At 43.1% G+C, this 11,641-nt stretch overlaps 1 protein-coding gene across 6 annotated transcripts in view; it reads right to left on the reverse strand.

Annotated features, from left to right (window-relative positions):
* Positions 1-11,641, reverse strand: part of LOC109912939 — a 50,001-nt gene that overhangs the window by 24,729 nt on the left and 13,631 nt on the right. For all 6 annotated transcript variants that reach the window (XM_048614948.1, XM_048614949.1, XM_048614947.1 and 3 more), the window contains exons 5-7: positions 7,466-7,645; positions 4,753-4,872; positions 348-434 (exon numbers count right to left, since the gene is read on the reverse strand). In XM_048614948.1, coding sequence (XP_048470905.1) covers positions 348-434; positions 4,753-4,872; positions 7,466-7,645 — 387 coding nt within the window. The remainder of the gene's footprint in view (positions 1-347; positions 435-4,752; positions 4,873-7,465; positions 7,646-11,641) is intronic.

Consider the following 11,641-nt stretch of genomic DNA (forward strand, 5'->3'; position numbering starts at 1 on the left):
CCCGAAACATCAGCTTTCCTGCTCCTCTGCTGCTTGGCCTGCTGTGTTCATCCAGCTCTGCACCTTGTTATCTCAGATTCCCCAGCATCGGCAGTTCCTACTTTCCTTGACAGCAACTGCTCTGTCTTGTCCACAAAAACTGTGAACAGTGACATTCCTGAGTTGCTTTCCACACGGTCCCCTGTTTTGTAGGAACTCTGAAATGAGAACTATGTCCACTCTCCATCTCGGAGCCACCATCCTGGAGATGTCCTCTTGAAATTCAGTGGCATCCTCCCAACTGTCAATGGCCTGAATCGAATCCTGTGCAAATATCGAATTGGAAAAGCTTCTACTGAGCTACTCACCAGGTACAGTAAATATCCCAGATAGGCCAGTTCCGGTAGATTTTGGATCATAAATATCCAGACTAGATACTTATTTTCCTTTAGAATCTGTAGGAAGGAATATATTTGAATCAGTCAGAAAAGGACACATTAGCAGGGGACTATGATGCTGTCAGATAGAACGAAAGCCTCACTTGTCAGTAAGGGACCACTCCCCCTCTTTAACATTTCCTGTTGGGTGATGACATTGTCAATCTGGTTTCCCAGCTGCTGGATCCAATACATTTTCCTGTTAAATGCTGAATACCAATAAAAGCAGAAGAAAATTATGACACAGGAAACCACTCAGCCCATTTTGTATTTGCTGGTCACAAAACAGCAATCCAGCTGAATCATACCTTCTAATCCTTAGTCCGTCACCCTCTAATTTATGGTTTCTCCAATGCATTCTGAAGATTATTCTTAATGAGAAGACGGTTTCTGTCTCTTCCAACCTTTGGGTACAGCACGGTGGCTCAGTGGTTAGCACTGCTGCCACACAGTGTCAGGGACCTGGGTTTGATTCCAATCTTGGGTGACTGTCTGTGTGAAGTTTGCACATTGCCCCCGTGTCTGTGTGGGTTTCCTCCATGTGCTCCAGTTTCCTTCCACAATCCAAAGATATGCAGGTTGGGTGGATTGGCCATGCTAAATTGCCCATAGCGTCCAGGGATGTGCAAGCTAGGTCAGTTAGCCATGGGAAATGCAAGGTTACAAGGTAGGGGACTGGGGCTGAGTCTGGGTGAGATGCTCTTCAGAGGGTCAGTGTGGACCTGATGGGCTGAATGGCCTGCTTCCACACTGTAGGAATTCTATGATTCTCCCAGACAATGGGTTCCAGATCCTGACCACTCTCTGGGTGAAATAACTCCTCAGCTCTCCTCTAAACATTTAAAGAAATATTTCTAGTCTACTCCCTGGATATACACCTCTCTGTTAATGAAACGTTCCCACGTTGAGCTGGTGCAGCAAATGGAAATGTTGCACTGATGAAGTAAGGTGTATTTTCCAGGCATGGATCTTCAGACCTCCTGTCAGCGCAGTCGCAAAGCTGCTCATTCTGAAACTGACCATGTTACATCTGAACTGGGTGCACTCAAGGGTGACAAATATTCCTAGTGTTGGCTTCACTTACTGTGTTTGAGCTCAAGTCTTACACTTCATTCTCAGCCAAGTTAAACTGGAACTGGTTCAATTTCTTGACACCCCATTATTTTTAGTTTTACCAAAGCCAAATTGTTTCTGTTATATCCCTTGTGAATAGTTCCTAAAACTAGATAATCATCGAATCACAAGAAAAATAGATTATACAGTTTGCGAGTTGTCATATTTGGAACTTCTCAGTCAATGTAGAGTCATAGTCAAAGAGTCATAGAGTCATACAGCATAGAAACAGACCCTTCGGTCCAACCAGTCCATGCCAAACATAGTCCCAAACTAAACTAATCCCACCTGCCTGCTCCTGGCCCCTATCCCTCCAAACCTTTCCTATTCATGTACATATCTAACTATCTTTTAAATGTTATATTTGTACCCACATCCATCGCTTCCTTAGGAAATTCATTCCTCACGTGAACTACCTTCTGTGTAAAAAATTTGTCCCTCGTGTCTTTTTTAAATCTTTCTCCCCTCACCTTAGAAACGTGCCGCTAGTCTTGAAATTCCCCACCCTCGGTAAAAGACAACTACCATTAACCCTATTTATACCCCTCATTGTTTTATAAACTTCTATAAGGTTGCCTCTCAAACTCCTATGCTCAAATTTAAAAAGTCCCAGCCTATCCAGCCTTTCTTTATAACTCAAACCTTCCATACCCAGCAACATCCTGGTAAATCTCTTCTGAACCCTCTCCAGCTTAATAATACCCTCCCCATAGGAGGGTGACCAGAACTGGACAGAAGAGGCCTCATTAATGTCCTGTACAACCTCAATATGACTCCCAACTCCTGTCCTCAAAGGACTGAGCAATGACGACAAGCATGCCAAACGCCTTTTTAACCATCCTGTCTATATGTGACGCAAACTTCGAAGAATTATGTACCTGAACCCCTAGGTCCCTCTGTTCTACAATGGTATCCAAAGCCCTACCCTTGGCTGATGTACCAAAATGCAATACCTCGCATTTATCCAGATTCAACTCCATCTGCCATTTTTCAGCCCATTGACCCATTTGATCAAGATCCCTCTGTATTCTTAGTAAACCACCTTCACTGTCTACAATGCCACCAATTTTGGTGTCTTCCGCAAACTGACTAACCATGCTTTCTATATTCTCATCCAAATCATTTATATAAATGACAAACAAAAGATGACCCAGAACTGATCCCTGTGGAGCACCGCTGGTCACAGGCCTCCAGTCCAAAAAGCAACTCTCCACCATTACTCTCCATCTCCTGCTGTTAAGCCAATTTAATTGGCAAGCTCACCCTAAATCCCATGTGACCCAGCTTTACTAATTAGTCTACCATGTGGAACCTTGTCAAAGACTTTACTAAAATCCAAAGAAATAACATCTACTGCTCTGCTATCATCAATCTTTTTGGTAAATTCCTCAAAGAACTCAATCAAGTTTGTGAGACACAATTTCCCTCACATAAAACCATGCTAACGATCACTAGGCAACTTTTGCCTCTCTAAATGTCCATAAATCCTATCTTTTAAAATCACCTCCAACAATTTACCCACGGCCAAGTCAGACTCACAGGTCTATAGTTCCCAGTTTCTCCTTACAACCTTTCTTATACAAAGGTGCAATATTAGCCACCCTCCAGTCATCAGGCAACTTACAGTTCTGAGGAAGGGTTGACCCTAACCATTAACTCTGATTTCTCTCCACAGATGCTGCCAGACCTGCTGAGTTTTTCCAGGAATTTCTGTTGTTGTGTGTGAATGCAATTTACAGACTGCCTGACTTGCTGTTCATTCCGAAGGGGAGAATGAAACCCCATTTCTAAGAGTTAGAAGTAAATGGGCATTATCAACGTTCCATTGTTTTAAGATAGTTTTCTCCATCCGGACTAGACTGGGGGGAATCTCAAAGGTGTTGATGATGCCACACAATGTTTGAATCAACATGAACACCATCCCTTATTTTGAAAAGGTCTTTGAACTTGGAAAAGTCGTATCATGGTACAACCATGAGAATCACACATCCTAATAGAATCACTCATCATATCCCACTGAATTTCAATTCACTGTCACTAGCTCAAAATCCTGGGAATTCCCTCCCTAACAGCATTGTGGGGTCAATCTGCAGCACATGGATTGCAGCAGTTCAAGAAGGCAGCTCACCATCACCTTCTCAAGGGCAACGAGGGATGGGCAATAAATGCTGACTAGCCAGTAACGCCCACATAACACAAATGAATTTTAAAAAATACATTTGGAGTATTTTTCTTTATTTTCAAACTCATAAAAGCTTGCTAGTGGCATTTGGGGTCCTGCACTTTGAGGTTCAAAAACCCACACTACTTTCATCATTACAAAACATACTGATCATGGGCAGTAAAGGAACAAATATTCTGTCGACGACAAAGTTGTTTCACATTTTTCTGATTTCATAGAATCCCTACAGTGTGGAAACAGGCCCTTCGGCCCAACAAGTCCACATCAACCCTCAGAACATCCCACCCTGACTCATTCCCCTACCCCTGCATTTCCCTATGTCTAACCCAAACATCCCTGGACACTACGCAATTTAGCACGGCCAATCCACCTAGCCTGCACATCTTTGGCCTGTGGGAGGAAACCAGAGCACCCAGAGGAAACCCACGCAGATGCGGGGAGAACATGCAAACTCCACATAACATTTATTAACAGGTTTGGCAGACTGTAAACTTGTCAGCTTTCTTAAGAAAGGTTCCAATTGAAATATTGTTCCTTCCGTTCTCTCTGTATGTACCACTATTTCCAGCATTCCCTATTTCACTTCAAATATCCAACACCTGCAGTTACTGATTTGTTACTGAAATGGAAGAAGCTGGGGTTTACTGGGAGAGAAAATGATTGAAAATCTATTTAACCTATTGGGATGGGGGTTCTTTTCCATGGAGCTTTTTGCCAATCTCCTAGAACGAGGCTGAGTTAATTTGGAGTGAGCCAGATTGAAAACTCATTGAAGAGACTGGATCCTTGCAAGATGGTTCTGAGCTGAACAAGTGAGTGGTAAATTTTGCATCGATAATATCCACACTGGGTTAGCAACTAAACTTTAGCAGTCTACTTGCATACACATAGATAGTCCGTAAGCCTTCGCTCTTACAAGCTGCACCATGTTTTCTACACTTAGGCAAGTGGTGTGCATCCCTAAAGGGAGAGGGTGTGACCAAAAAGAAATTCTATAATTGTTCATTCTTAGATCTGTTGCTGGCAAAACACAATACTTACAGCTATGAGGCCAACTACTGCTTTAATAATGGCCCAGCAGATGCCCACTCCCAGGATGACAGAATGCCCAAGTGAAACATGACTTGCTCCTGAGGTCAAGACAAGTACACAGAGACACAGCTGTGGAGGAAAAGCAACAGTTATTAGGAGGATTTTGCTGCATTACTTTGAAGGACTATTCCACTGCAGACGGTTCTGCAAAATTTATTTTCATTTACTAAACAGGGAGTGGTCAGAATGACGCATTAAGGTACCCTCAAGGGACCCAATCATCTTCCTTCTTTGAGTGCACTTGATCAGGATTCGCCAACACAGAATGAGCCCCTGCCAACAGCGGCAGCAGCAAATAAAGCAGTTGGAGAAAGCCGGTTGGAGAGCCACACAACTCTTTCCATCTCGGTAGGAAGCAAGCACAAGGAATATCAATCCAGGGTACAATTCTAAAAGGGCAGTGCCAGAGCAGAGGAACCTGGGCACAGTGTGCACAAATTATTGATGGTGGCACAGTAGATTGAGAAAGCACCTAATGAGGCACAGGGTCCTGATCGATATAAACTGAAGCAGAGGGTATAAAAAAAGCAAGATGGTTCTGGTGAACCTTTGTAATGCACTCACTCAGCTCAACTGGAGTATTCGATCCAATTCAAGCAATATACTTTAGGAAGATGTGAAGGCATCGGAGACGGTGCAAAAACCATTACGGGGATAGTTACAGGGATGGCAGACTTCAGTTACATGGACTAAACAGTGAATCTGGGGCTGTCCACCTTCAGGAAGGGAAGGCTTAGAACGACATGCTACAAAATCATGGGTCATCTGGGTTAGAATAGATAGAGAGAAACTATTCCCATTGGTGGAAGTGTCAACTTAAGATAATCGGCAAAAATTAATGGTGGCATGCGGAAAACCCCGTACCGCACTGAGTGGTTCGGATCCATTGCGGCTTTCAAAAAACAATGGGATAATTATCTGAAAATAAACATGGGAATGGCACTGGGAAAATGGGACTAACTGAGTCGCTCCTGTTCCGGGCACGAAGGCCAAAAGGCCTCTTTCTGTGCTGCATCCATTCTATAATTCTGTCATTGTGTCAGGGTCCAGGCCCTTGGAAAAGGGCTGAGGAAATGACAAAAGCATGGAAGAGGTTTGTAGCAGTAGATTGGTGAAGGTGAGGCTGAGGGATGCATTGTTACTGGGTTGGTGGGTGGTGGAGGAGTCGGGGAAGGCATGTGCACTGCAGATTGAAGAGAATGTGGGGTTTGATGCTCAGCTGGAAGCCAAGATTGTGAGGAATTTGGTTTAACAGAGGAGAGAACTGGTGACTAGGGCCATGGGTCAGAGATACTGGGTTCACTCTTCAATTGGAAGAAATTAAATTTTGTCACAAATTACAAAGGGAATATAATATGAAAATGATAAAGATGAAGCAGCATCAATTCATACTTGAGACATTAACTCTACTTCCTTCGCCACAGATGCTGCCAGACCTGCTGAGTTTTTACAACATTTTCTGTTTTGATCCTAGGAGTAGGGACGTTTTGCTAACATTGTACAACGTGTTGGGTGAGACCACGCCCAGAGCACTGTGTACAGGTTCGGTATCTGTATTTAAGAAACAGATACAAATCTATTTGAATCAGCAGATCAGTGAAGGTTCACTTAACTAATGCCTGGGATGAGAGAATTATTCTATGAGTAAAGGTTCAACAGGTTGGTCCTGTATCCCTTGGAGTTTTGAAAAATGAGACGTGATCTCACTGAAACAAGCAAAATCTTGAGGAGACTTGAAAGGAGTGGATTCTGAAAGGATGCTTCCCCTTGTGGGAGAGATCAAAACTAGGGCTGTTTAAAAAGATGGGGTCTCCAAGTTAAAGTGAAGCTGAGGAGGTTTCTTTCTCAGACGTTTGTTAGCTTCGTCCGCAGGGAGCAATGGAGGTGATTACTTTTAAGACTGAATTATACAGATTCTAAATTACCAAAGGACTCAGAAGGGCTAGTGGGGGTAAGCACGAAAATAGAGGGCCCAGTCAGATCAGTTACAACCTTTTCGATTGCTAGAGCAGGTTTAAATGACACAATGGCCCACTCCTGCTCTTAGTTTACATCTTATGTTATTTTATTCACTTAAACACGACGCAACAGTGTCTGTGGGAGAAGCAGCCTGACGACATGGAGGCAGTGGAGGTGTCAGCAGAGGTGGTGGAGAGATAGAGACAGACGCAGAGTGAGCCAGTGACTGAGTGAGAATCACATCCACAGACTTGACAGAGGGTGGTTGATCATTGACATCGACATTTGTAACACTCAGAAGAGGGCTCATAAAGTACAAAGAGAACTTTGGGCGGCACGGTAGCTCAGTAGTTAACACTGCTGCCTCACAGTGCCAGGGATCGATTCCACCCTCAGGTGACTGTCTGCGCGAAGTTTGCACATTCTCCCCATGTCTGCGTGGGCTTCCTCCGGGTGCTCCGGTTTCCTCCCACAGTCCAAAGATGTGTAGGCTAGGTGGATTGGCCATGCTATATTGTCCATAGTGTTCAGGGATGTTTAGGTTAGGGGGATGGGTCTGAGTGGGAAGTTTAAGGGTCAGTGTGGATTTGTTGGGCCGAAGGGCCTGATTCCACGCTGTAGGGATTCTATGATTCAAATTATCCTGGTCCAGAAACATTCTCTGTGCCAACTCATGTAAATAACGTTAACTTTTTTCAGTTACCTGAGCTTGAAGATCAAATGTCACCATAGAAAAGCAGAAAAACACCATGAAGTACTGTGACTGGGCACTTTCAAAGGCTCCACTGACTCTGAAAGCCATCATGCTGGGACTCTTAATCAGGTAGATAATACTGAGCACCATCAGAAACACCCCAAATACCAGAATGAACCCGAATCGTATCTGAAAGAAATGTACAAAATAAGTGACGCTTGTCGTGTACAGTGATTGTTTCTCAATCAAATAGGCACTCTCTAACTGTCTGAAATATTACTGCTACAGTTTGGCAAGGTACTCCAGTCAATCTGCATTGACTTTACTGACTGACAGCTGGTCCACTGTTTCACAGAGCTAACAAGCTCCAGAATTGTCCTGGACTCTTCAGTAGGAAATCCAAGGAGAAACAAAATCCACCATAGGAGCATTTTAAGAAACTGCTCATATTTGCAAGTTAGAAAGATATTAGAGATGGGATAAATTCAGCATCCAATCAGCTACAAGGAGTCTGTGTGCTTTCTGTAAGGATGGACATGTCGACAGCTAATTGTGAAAATGTGAGGGAGGGCAGCAATTGGAGATATATGGGTCATGTGATGAAACGTCCAGCAACATGTTCCACTGGAGCTAACAGGCTGACCGAAACTCAGTTCACAATCCAGCAAGCATTGCTGGATCGGAACAACACAATTGAAAGCCTTTCCAGATACCGTTGGAATAGTGCAGGGATCCAATCCACCTTCTCAGCTAACATCTCTGGTGGAGAAGGACCGGAAATTATGACATTTTAGGGCCAATTATAGAGTCTGACTATTCCAGTACACTCTTGATTAGCTTCTCATGTTCCATCCACCATGAGATCGTCCAGTTGAACAATATCTTGAATTTTGCTTTCAAATCCAAGTGAAGCCTCTCCCCTCCCTCTCTCTGCAACCTCCTCCAGCTTCACAAGGTATCCAAACTCGGCTGATTCCAGACTGTTGGCCATTCCTGATTTTAATAGCTTCACCACAATCACACTGCTTTTAGGTGCTGGCCCTAGTGTGATGAAGCTTTTTGGTAATTTACCACTATTTGGAAACTTGGGATCTAAACTGGATAGAACCATGTATAGCTTTAAGTTTGAATTGTATTTCCATATTGTGTGGGTTAGGAAATGGGGTAGGTTTAGTTTTATTTTTGAGTTCTGTGAGTGGTCTGCATTGTCTGAAAAATCATTTACATACATTTAAATAAGGTTTTAAAACATCTCCTTGAGTTAAACAGTGTGTGCTTGAGAAAATAGTGTAGGAGAAAGAAAAAACATTGTGTTCTTGCCTTGTAACAATGTATCATATGATACACAGATAGACACAGAAACAGGTTTCCTGTTAGGAAGTAAAATCATCAGAAAGTGAGTAAGTGGAAAGTTTTTTTTCCAGAGAAGAGCAGGTCACATGCAGAGAAAAAAAGACCTTTGTCATCAGCCATTCAGTTTAGAAATCTACAAAACAGTCAGGGCAGAAGCAAAAAAAGTCTTAGATGGTTAGAAATTAGAAAAAGAAAAGCTCCAGAAACGAAAGGCTTTAAGGTGTCAGGGAGGAAGACACCCTGCAAGGCTGCTGAATTCTTGAGTTAAAGGAGCACATGTTAAGGAGTAGGTGAGCTGTGTTAGCAGAGTCTCATGAAGACAGATTAACCAAAAAAGAAAGCATCAAGTGAATGCAAAAGTTTGCCAGAAATCAAAAACAACCATGCCAACTGAACAAGAAACTTTAAAGTGGAGACAGGGTGAATGTTCACTGAAGTTTAAGTTGATGGTTATTGTTAAAGGTAGAAGGATTGAATCTTTACTTCAGATAATTGTAACAAGACAGTTTCAATTATTTCTTTGAAAGTATAAAGCAGTCCTTTTACCTTCAGTGACTGAACACTGCAGTAACCAAATTGCAAAAATAAAACTTATTCTCTAGCAAGGTGTTTGGTATGCTTGCCTTTGTTGATCAGTGCATTGAGTATAGGAGTTGGGAGGTCATGTTGCAGCTGTACAGGACATGGGTTAGGCCACTTTTGGAATACTGCATTCAATGCTGGTCTCCCAGCTATAAGAAGGATGTTGTGAAACTTGAAAGGGTTCAGAAAATATTTGCAAGGATGTTGCAGGGTTGGAGGGTTTGAGCTATAGGGAGAGGCTGAATAGGCTGGGGCTATTTTCCCTGGAGCATCGGAGGCTGAGGGGTGACCTTATAGAGGTTTATTAAATCATGAGGGGAATGGATAGGGTGAATAGTCAAGGTCTTTTCCCCAGGTAAGGGGAGCCCAAACTGGATGATATAGGTTTAAGGTGAGAGGGAAAAGATTTATAAGGGACCTAAGGGGCAACTTTTTCACACAGAGGGTGATGCGTGTATGGAATGAACTGCCAGAGAAAGTAGTGGATGCTGGTACAATTACAACATTTAAAAGGCATCTGGATGGGTACATGAATAGGAAAGGTTTAGAGGAATATGGGCCAAATGCTAGCAAATGGGACTAGATTAATTTAGGATATCTGGTCGACAGGGACGAGTTGGACCAAAGGGTCTGTTTCCATGCTGCACATATCTATGACTCTATGATTCTAAGACTGGTTTCACTCAGGAATCTGACTTGTCCAGTAAAAATGTCAGCTGGGACCATATTCCACACAAATTCCACAATTTCCTCCCTAAATCTCTCCAACTCTGTCTCTCTCTCCTCCTTTAAGATATTTCTCAATACCTACTTCTTTGAACAAGCTTTTGGTCACCTGACCTAATATCTCCTACATTATCAAATCTTGTTTGATGATTATCCTGTGAAGCACCTTGGGACATTTCATTAGGTCAAGGAGCTATATAAATGCAAATTATAATTGTGAAGTGCTGTGGATCAACTTTAAAGTTAATCTCTCTCTCATGTGGTTCACACCAACATTTTCCGAATTAGCAGGAGAGACTGCATAGTGGAAGAGACTTTATTCACAAAAAGTTTAACAGTATAGAAAGACTAATCTATCTTCTCTGTATTTAACAAATCCTCCAAAAAGCTACTGTAAACTCTGTTAGTTTACATTCCTCAGTTTGTCAACATCGAAGGTATATGTCGGCTCCTTTAGCAGCTGGATGTAATCCTCACTGAAGGAAAGCTCAGTGACCAGAAACATCTGCTTCCTGAGCAGCTCAACATTCATTCAATGGTCAGTGTCAAGCCTACAAGCAGCAGCTAGAGAGTTTTGTATTTCCCGTTTCATACTGTCTGGCTGATGAGCTGAACTTGTTTACTAAGCACCTGCAAAATGGTAATTAATTGAGAATACAGTGTGGAGCTGGAGGAGTACAGCAGGCCAGGCAGCATCAGAGGAGCAGGAAAGTTGACATTTCAGGCCTGCTGTGTTCCTCCAACTCCACACTGTGTTGTCTCTGACTCCAGCATCGGCAGTTCTTACTATCTCTGAATTAATTGAGAATGTAGTATTGACCTTTTTGGTTGCAGTGAGTGAGGGAGGCATGTTTGTCAGTCCCTGCCTTTCGAATCTCCCAGTTTCCCTGAATCACCCTGTGGGATTTTATATATTCACTAGAAGGGTTGCCACATTCTCTGGTTACTTGGCTTTTTACCTGGTATTGAGGCAGTGGAATGTCATCGTGAGTCTAGCATCGGCCTGGGTTTGTGTTTACATTCCCATAACAGCATCATCCACCAGGTCACTTCACAGAAACACAGGAGCATGAAGAATCAGGAAATGAAACTGGAAAAGTGTAAAGAGTTACCAACAAGACAAAAGAGTCAGAGTGATGCAAAAAGAAAGGAGTGTGTGAAAGAGTAGAATGCGAAGACAGAGTAAAAGTGAAGAATCAGGAGAGGGAAGTGAGGACAGATTCTGGCAATGAAGAACTGAACGTGTGACTGGCCATACAGACCCATCCCAACACTGAGCCTGTGTCGAATCCTGGAATTAGGGGCTTTGTGGGCATGAAGGTCTGGTTTCAGCATAGTGAGGTCCAACCACAGTGAGGCTGCAGGGGGGCGCAGGGGGATAACAAGTACATCACTGCGGTGGACCATAGCTAGGGAGGGGAGGGGATGGGCTGTAAACACTCTGTAAACACTCTATCACACAGTTAGTCACAACAACAGAGCTGGTGGATGTCACCATCGAGTATATCCTGGCATCGTCAGCAC

Source organism: Rhincodon typus, chromosome 31, assembly GCF_021869965.1.
Source record: "Rhincodon typus isolate 14 chromosome 31, sRhiTyp1.1, whole genome shotgun sequence".
Lineage (NCBI taxonomy): Eukaryota > Metazoa > Chordata > Chondrichthyes > Orectolobiformes > Rhincodontidae > Rhincodon > Rhincodon typus.